The 9,186-nt window shown below is 46.1% G+C and overlaps 1 protein-coding gene across 1 annotated transcript in view; it reads left to right on the top strand.

Moving 5' to 3' along the window:
• The first annotated feature begins 1,705 nt into the window (after positions 1 to 1,705).
• The window catches only part of LOC140695114 (uncharacterized), a 37,475-nt gene continuing 29,994 nt past the window's right edge, over positions 1,706 to 9,186 (top strand). Inside the window, exons 1-4 of the mRNA XM_072958020.1 lie at positions 1,706 to 1,919; positions 2,394 to 2,674; positions 3,127 to 3,264; positions 7,704 to 7,922. Coding sequence (XP_072814121.1) covers positions 1,727 to 1,919; positions 2,394 to 2,674; positions 3,127 to 3,264; positions 7,704 to 7,796 — 705 coding nt within the window. The 5' untranslated portion in view covers positions 1,706 to 1,726 and the 3' untranslated portion in view covers positions 7,797 to 7,922. The remainder of the gene's footprint in view (positions 1,920 to 2,393; positions 2,675 to 3,126; positions 3,265 to 7,703; positions 7,923 to 9,186) is intronic.

Raw genomic sequence — 9,186 nt, 5'->3', positions numbered from 1 at the left:
ATACCTTCTAGCAACTTCCATTGCCTTCTTGGCATCAGTTTTTACATGGAAGGGTAGTGGCTAGAGAAGGAAATGTGTCCACATGACAGGTTTTTCATAAATATAGTAGGAGTGGTCAAGAGAAGAAAACCTCAGGAATACGAGTGGAAGCAGGTCATTTAATATACCAAATGCGTACTTTCAATGTATGTTTGTGTTTCCGAGTCCACGCTTGTTCTACTCGTGCATTATAGGCCAACACATCAGGAGACAAGGATTTGGGGCAAGAAATAGCGGCTTTAATTTGTAAAGCCAGCGGAGAAGATGGTAGACCAATGTCCTGGAGAACCATCATCCCAAGTCAGAATTCAGGCTCTTCTTATATTAAAAAGGGGAAGCGGGAATGCTTGGTTGTTGCAAACTTGGTGTATGAATTCTTTGTTGTTAGAATCCTTTGTTCTTGCAGCTCTTCACCTGGGTCAGATCCGTGTAAACCTCCAACAAGCAAATGTTATTTTCTATTCTGTATCTTGTTATCTTTATACGAATGGAAAAGTGATAATATCCTTCAAAGTCAGAGCCTTGAGAATAGGGTCTCCTGTATATTTCACGATCTAGGCAACATTGTTTCACAAAAGGTGCAGAAACAGCAAGACTAAGCCTAGGAAACAGGGCACAGGTTTAAAGTCAAAGGAACAGATCTAATATGGAGTCAGATTTGTTCTTTCCTATTTCAGTAGTGCCATGGAGAAGGCACTGTGGGCAGCTTTCTGTAGGGTCCTGGAGGCTTTCTCTCTCAGCCTCTGTGCGCCTCTATTGAAAACCCGTCATCGCTATCTGGCCTGCTGGAAAACCAGTCCGCCTGTTTTGCCCTGAAGTTGTGTTCTGTTTATAACTCATCTCTACTCCTTGGAAAACAACTCAATAAAAACTCAGTTGGTTTCCCACCAGCCCTGAGCAGGGGTGAGGGATAGCATGTTATTATTTTATTAAAAAAATATATAAAAGAGTTTTAAAACAGCACTGGGCACATAGGAGAGAGACAATCAATGCTTCCTGGCTTAAATCGAAAATGATGACTCAGTGAGTCTATGGCTGCTGTATTTGCTGAGCTAGTTACTCCTTTGCTCCATTACACATTTATTTTAACTGAAAAAGAAATATATGCATATGGTTAAAAAAATTCAAACAGAGCAAAAAATACTCAAGTGAAAGAAGTTTTCCCTCATCCTCTGTTCTTACATGCCTCCCTGGAGATGCCAATGTTTACAATCCTTTGTGTGCTTTTCCAGATATGCTATGCAAGTTCCCACCAATGTATGTAAATTCCTTTAAAGTTTTACTTATTTTTAACTTTAAGGGATTTAAATCCTCAAGTGGCTTCTGCCACAGTAATAGAAAAGAAGAAATCTGACTCCATATTAGATCTGTTCCTTTGACTTTAACCCTGTGCTCTGTCTCCTAGGCTTCTTCTTGCTTGTAAAACAATGTTGCCTAGAGCCTAAAATATACAGGCGAGCCTATTCTGAAGGCTCTGACCTTTAAGGGTATTTAACACTTTTCCAATCATATAAAGATAACACGTTGCAGAATAGAAAATAACGTTTGTTTTGTTGGAGGTTTACAGGGATCTGACCCAGGGAGATAGCTGCAAGAACAAAGGATTCTAAAAACAAAGAATTCATACACCAAGAAGTTTGCAAAAACCAAGCACATAGGAAAGCAGCCTGAATTCTGACTTGGGGAGATGGTTTTCCAGGACATTAGTTTGCCATCTAGGTCTACAGAAACTTGCTATTCCATGCCCCAACACTTGGTCTCCCAACTTACTGGCCTGTCCTGCACTGAGGAGAATGAATTTGGACTCAATAACACTTCTACCTACCTAGCAAGTTGGACACTGGGACTGAGGGCAGCTCTCCCACACACAGGGGCCTACGGTGAGCCCTTGATTATTCCCCGAGGTTGGGGTGTGGTTTACCCAGGAGGGATGGGGACTCTACACCAACACTCAGGCAGTCTGCTCCTTCTGGGGCTCTGACATTTTACCTCCCGCTCCCTGCCAGCCCAACATTTGGGACAGTGGAGCTAAGGCAGAGATCGTGCCTGCCTGTTTCCCAGCGTGTAAAAGGGGAATATGTACTCTTCCCAAGGTAGTTCTGAGAAACAACACCTGCGGGTGCTTGGTTCCCTGAGCAACAGTAAACCTAGCTCCTTGTGGGGGCAACGGGTATGATACCCGTAGGGTTTCTGCAGAGACCTTAGCTGGAGGGCTGGGCCAGGGACGTAAAATATGAGCTGTGGGCAATGACGGGTAAGAGAAGGGTGTATAGGCAGGACTGCTGCCTCCTTCGGGGTGCCACAAGAGGTAAAACGCTTTCTCCCCATCTCTGTTACTCCCCTCCCAATTCCAGATAACTGCCTTCCCTCTGCTCCTCAAGTCCATGTGTCTCCCTCCACTTTTCCCCGCCTCCCCTCCTCCTCCCCTATTCTCCCTCCCTCGGTTCCCCTTCTCTCTCAGGACCCAGAGCGGATCGCTGGCCCTCCTGCGCATGCGCAGTTGCTGCCAGCTGGACCGCGGGTTGGAAGCTCCAGCTCCGAGCCGGGGATCGGCCCCAATGGCTTCTCAGCTCTGTCGCCCTGTAGGCCTTTGGCTACTGCCTGGGGCCGGGGCCTCTGGCTGTGGAAGTGCAAGGTGAGGGGATATCGGGAAAGGGGTGAGGCGGCTGCGGGAGGGCGGTCGGCGTGTCACAGCCCCCCAGGGCGCCAGTCAGCGTGTGTTCAGCTGGATTGCTCGGGCCAGACCCCTCTGCCCGCGCCACCTGCCCCGGCGCCCCGGCCACAGCTGTCCAGGGCCAGGTGTGCCCCTGCGCCTCTTGGCCCAGCCGGGCTCCCCTCAGTCCGCGGCTGGCGTCCGCTTCCCCTCTCCCGCCCGCGAGTCCTCCCCTCCCGGGCTTCCTCTCCTAGGCCGCCGACCCGTCCCCACCACTGGGCGGGCTGTGTCCCGGGCGGGCGGGGTCTGCACACCCGGACGGGGCGGGCGGCTTGGGCTGGGGCTGGGGCTGGCCTCCGAGCGGGGCTGCAGCCCGCACCCCCCCTTTCCCTCCCCCCTAGGGCTGCCCTCCTTTCCCTTTCACCCTCCCTCAGGACCAGCTCAGTGGCGTGTGTGCTGCTCCCCGGACTGAGCCTCTGGCTGTAGCGCCCAGCTTCACCTGGTGGAGTCGGGAAAAGGGAGCATCAGTGCTGAGCAAGCTTCTGTCTCCTCCCTCAGTGTTTCTGCCGCAGGTAAGTATCTTGAACACTTTCAGGTGTTATGATGGCGGTGCTTGTTGATGTCACGTGTTTTTATAGTGAGAGGGATTAACAGTGGTGAAAGCAGGGCTTGGTTCTGTTAAAAATGAGCTGAAGGCATGAAGCTGTGATATCCTCCTTCCTTCCCTCTCCAAGGGTGAAACGTGTGACAGTCAATTTTAAAAAGATAGTTACAGTCCCTAGCTAGCCCAGCCCAGCTAGTGTGTGTTAACAGGAACAGCATCACCAGAGGCCTTGGAGACCCAGGGATATTGCAGTCCTAAAGAACTCCTGGCACAGTTTGGTTTGTATTGGTTTTTTGTTTTTCTTAAATTGTGGGACAGACTAGTGGTATAAAAAGAAAAATATTTGTCAAGAAATATTTTTTCATATAACAGCGTTATTGTGGTATAGTTCACACACCATGAAGTACATCCATTTAAATGGTAAAATTCAGCAGCTTTTAGCATATTCACAGTTGTGCAACCATTATTATTCCAGAACGTTTTTATCACTTCAGAAAGAGCAGTGGAAATTAATGACCTATCCACCCCTCCCCAGTGGTGGTTCTAAAGAAATTTCTTGGCTAATCTTGACCATAAATTCACTTGTTACATTCCAAGAAAAATCTGGTAGGAATTCTAATCAGAATTGCAATGAATCTGTCTATCAAAACAGGAAGAATTAACGTCTTTATGGCACAAACTTCTTCTACCCATGAATATATTTCGGACCCTATATTTTCCTCTGTCCAGAGCCTGGCCCATGGGAAGTCCTCACTACTTGTTGGGCTTGTGAATGATGAGATTCTATACATCGTTAGTTGCAGCTGTAGCCTTTCACAGAAGAGAAAAGAAACCTCAGTGAAGCAAGTGACTCTCTGATGGTCAGAAAGAGTGACAGCCATTGCTGGAGTGATCCAGTGGACTTGGTGTTTACAACCAGAATTCTCCACCACCTACAGCTAAGGGGATTAGAGTGTTCTTTTATTTTTTCTTAATGGCGTTGCTTTTATTTTTACTTATTTTTTAAATTATTTTTTATTTAAGTGTAGTCAATTTACAATGTTAGTTTCAGGTGTACAGCAGAGATTCAGTTATAAACATATGCATATGTATATACATATGTTTTAGATTGTTTTTAGTATAACTCATTACAAGAAATTGAATATAGTTCCCTGTGTTATATAGCAGGTCCTTGTCATTTATTTTATATTTACTAATTTGTATCTGTTAATCCCTCCTTTCCTGCCTGCTAAATACAGTTTGCTTTCTATGTCCATGAGTCCATTTATAGGAGCACCATTTTTCCTAGTAATATATGCTCTTTGGCTGCTTTCAGTTTCAGTAATTCCATCTTATCTGTGGGCGCTTTTCTTCTGGTTGCCTTTATGTGGTTTGCACACGTGGTAATAGAGATCTTTATTTGGGAGAACTCCAGGTCTCGTGTAGTCCCTGGTACAGAATGCCCACTGAATTGATGATTGAACTGGGAAAAAAGCACAGTAAATGCTGGAATTTCCACTATGGTTGAGAATTCCAGGTTTCAATAACCTGTTTAGACAACCTTACTATTGGCTGCACCCATACTGGGTAATTTGGTGGAAATTCATGGTATGGTGGTGTAGAGACGGGACCTTATATTCTTCTTCTCTTTCTATTTTCTAACACTCATTTTCCTGGGCCTTCCAGATCCTCCCCCAGAAGAGCCCAGGGCTGGCTTGGTGCTGCACTGAGGCAATATTTGTTAATAACGCCCTTTCCTCTTCTCCTCTGAGCCTCCGTTTCTTTCTGTGCACAATGAGCGCTTAGACTAGATAAATACTTTTCAGTTTCTTTTAAAGCCATGTTTCCTTTGAGAAACAGAAAATGCAAATATCTCCTCTCAACCCAACCCTTTAGATTTTGGTATGTCCTCCAAGGAGTGACATAGCTCTTTGTGAAAAATTGATGTGATTTTGATTGCAGGTGACACAGAAAAGACTCTTCAGAGATTTATTGCAGGGAGAGGGCAGGAAAGAGGCAGTATGTGACACTTTCTAGTGTGAGCAACGGAGCAGGGACTTGGATTTAAATACGGTGTCTGACGTGGCCTCTCTCTAATCTTGTAGAATGTGATAAACTTCTCTACCTCAGTTTCTTGATGTGTCAAGTTGGGGTGATAATATTTTAAGGCTTCTGTGAAACATTATACAAATAAGACATTTGTGTCTCGGTAGAAACAAGATCTGCTAGGGATTCAGGGATTTGTTTAAAAAAAAATTCTTGTCCATAGCACTCTGTCTGTGTGTATTTAGAAGTTCCTGGAGGGTGAGGGTGAGTCTAAAGTCCATTGTGGGACAGGTGGCCCATATTTCTCCGTGTCCCAGTTTACCCCCTACTCCCCAGTCCTCTTCCTCAGTCCAGGATGAAGTTCCCTAGTAGATTTACACAGAGGTCTTGTGGAAATGGCTTTTCATTTTATTGTTTCACCAAGAAGGGCTGCCATCATGATCTCTGTGGTCAGGTTTTGAAGGGCTGCCATCATGATATCTGGTAAGAATTCTATGCAATTTGGAGTTCCAATTTAATGAAAAGAAAAAAATTACAAATAGAAAATTAGAACAAGGGTGGTGACAGGGGCTCTTTTAAGTGGACACCATTAGCTTTGTTAGCTTCAGGTGCTGTGGCCTGTTGCCACGAGGACCCATCCTCTTGCTCTGAAGTTGGAGGGACTAGTGGGCTCAGTGGGAATGTTAACTGAGTGTATCTCATGGGCTGGGCATTGTCCTATTTGTACTGTGTGTTCCTTATTTGAGACAGTGAGCTCACCTAACCTCGATAACCTCTTTAAAATATTAGACTTTTAATTTTGAGATGTAATGTAGATTCCCATGTGGTAGTAAGAGATTATATGGAGAGGGCCTATGGGCCCTTTGCCCAGTTTTCTTAATGGTTCCATCATGCAGTGTTGGGGTACAATTCATTACTGACTCACTAACAATTTGAGGTTTGTGTTATTGCCCTTATTTCTATTCACGATTAAACTGGGGCTTCGAGAAGCACGCAGGCCTGTCCAGGTCACCCACATTGTTAATGCAGAGTCGGGTGAACGTGGGCTTGGGATTTCCAGGCAGTACCATTATGATGGTTTGTGGCAGGGAGCAGCATTCACTTTGCTTGTTTATTCATTCATTCAACAAACATTTATTGAGTAAACTCTGTGGGTCAGATGCTTTCATAGAGTTATCTGATTCTTCAGCAGTACTGAGAATCAGGTAATGTTTATATTTTTTAATCTGAGAAAATTAGCTCTGAGAGGTTATAACCTCCCCAAAGGAAGTATAACTCATAAAGGAGGGATAGAACATGTGTACAGTCACCTCCTTTTATGCAGGTGGTACCCTATGCATTTTACATTTTCAAACATCCGTAATCCAGATATATTCTTGTAAGGCAAGGCTTTTTTTTTAATTGAAGTATAGTCAAGTTTACAATGTTGTGTCAATTGCAAGGTGTTTTTTGACTTTTGAATTAAAAAATACTTTTTCAGGAGGGAAATTAGGTGTATTTATTTGTTTGATTTTTTAAAATGAGGTACTGGGGTTTGAACCCAGGACCTCGTACATGCTAAGCATGTGCTCCACCAATGAACAGTACCCTCTACCCCAAGGCAAGTTTTCTTATCCATTATTATGAAGCTTAGGAGTTCAAATAAATTGAATAGGAATCCAGATCTTTTGATCCTACTGTGATCCTTCTCTTTATATTCTGCTGAAGGGGGTTGGGGAAGCATTTCCTTTGTTCATTTCTTTATTCAGCATTTTTGAGCAGTGACTTTGCATCAGGGCCTTGCTAGGTGCTTGGAAATAGAAAATAAGAAATGACCTTTCTCTGCAGAGGCAGGAAGCCTAGACCAAAAGCTGGGTAATGTGATCCGAGCTACAGTAGCCATATGCAGACTCTGAGGACAAACTGTACCCTTGGATTTGCTTTGGCTTCCCTTGTCTTCTGGCTGGTACACACCAGGTCACCGCAACCCAGATGGGCCCGTAGCACACAGCAGAGAATGTACCTCGATCTCCTCTCCCCTCTCGGCAGGGCCTGCAACATGAGCATCCCTGACTACGTGCAGTGTGCTGAGGACCACCAGACTCGTCCCGTTGTGGTCCAATCCATAGAGATCATCTCAGAGGAGAATTTCTTTTGCATCTATCAGCTACTCACCTCGGTTAGCCATATCAGCCCTTGTGGCTCCCAGTGGACACTCTATATCCACTACAGGCACCGCTATGTGCCCGAGAATCGGTGGAGCGTCTTCCAGAAACACCCCAAGGTCGTGGGCCTTGTCACCATTACCGAATGTCTCTCTGCCAAGGCCTTCGAGAAGCTCCACATGCAGAGGAGCTGTATGGTGCATCGCTTAATGACTCTCAGCTTTTTGTCTTTGTGCAGCATGGGGAGGTAGCCGAGCAGACACGCACCGACGTTGCCTTCAATCTAAGAGTACTGCAGGGTGGTGGAGAAGAGGATCGAGGACTTCACTGAGTCACTCTTCATCTTGCTCAAGTCCAAGTGGCTGGATGGTGGCCCCAAGAATTCTGGGGACAAGATCCCCCTCCCCTGCATCCCGTTTGAGAAGGAGGACTTCATGGGACTGGACACAGACAGCAGGTAAGTTTACCTGGAAGCCAGTCCACCTTGGCTGTGTGCTGGATTGATTCCCTACATCCAGAAAGGGATCAGCAAGGAAGAAGTCAATCTTGTAGCCAAGGGGGGAGGGAGGTGCAGCCCGCCGGTTTCCAGACATTTCAAAGTGAATCCGCCTTTATTTCAGAGAGATCCTTTTAGGGTTAGTGTGGACACTTACTCCCGCTTTACAGCCAGGAACATGGTGGGACCCCTGGAGTTGCTGTCCAATAAAGTAGCCAAAGCCACATGCTAGGAGCACTGGGGAGGAGGCTGGACTCAGCTGAGATGTACTGTAGGTCAAATGCACATCAGACGCTGAGGCTTGTCTAGTAAAAGTACATAAACTATCTCTCTACTTCCTATATTGATTACATGTCAAAATAATAGTATTTTACATACAGTAGATTAAGTAAGATCTGTTCTTAAAATCACATTCTAGTATTTGTTTTTTGTTTGTTGGTTTGTTTCTTTGTTTCAAATTTTAAACGTGGCAACTGGGAAACTTTCTTTACATGGCTCTCATTTCATTTCTGTTGCGCAGCCTGTCCTGGTACATGCTCATCCCTTTGCTTATAGATGAGATGCTGAGCCCCGAGAGGCAGAACGAGGCGCTGGTTGAGCTGCGGCTGGAGCCGCTGTCACCTGCCTCCCAGGCCCAGCACCTTTTCAGCTCAGGCCGTCTCTTCCTGCCCGACAGCCACCATGCCAAGTTAGGACATCAGAAACACCGCCAGGGACTTCCTAATGAACTCCTTATGCAGGGAAAGGCGTATCACGGTGTATGGGACAGAGCAGGGAAATGTTCATTCCCACTTTGTCCCTGTGATTAAGTCAATGGCCCCACTTTGCCTCGGAAGTACAGATGAGCTCTTCTGGGCTGCCTACCCCCCACCTTCTGCTCTGTTTCCCCGTATATCTATCATGTTTTCCCTCGGGCTGAAGAGGGTGAGATGCCTTTGCCGAGACGTGGTCCCCCTTTGCTGGGGTGAGTGAGGGAAGCTGTGTCCCCCCGGCCTACGGCCTCGGTCCTTGAGTCTGGAGAGGGCTCATGGTGGTCCCACAGGTGGCGGTCAGAAGACCTGGCATGTGCTACCGGGCCCGCTTTGGAGGTGGTGCTCTGTGATTCTTGAACTTACCTAAGATCAGATCCTACTTTCTGGTTGTTGGTAAGTTGGAGGAGAAGATGCTAGGGAATTAATAAAAAGAATGTCTAGAGCAGCCCTGTGAGTGAGAAGCACAGGGGACA

This window comes from Vicugna pacos, unplaced genomic scaffold (genome assembly GCF_048564905.1).
Source record: "Vicugna pacos unplaced genomic scaffold, VicPac4 scaffold_142, whole genome shotgun sequence".
NCBI lineage: Eukaryota > Metazoa > Chordata > Mammalia > Artiodactyla > Camelidae > Vicugna > Vicugna pacos.
This window is presented reverse-complemented; position numbering and strand designations above follow the sequence as displayed.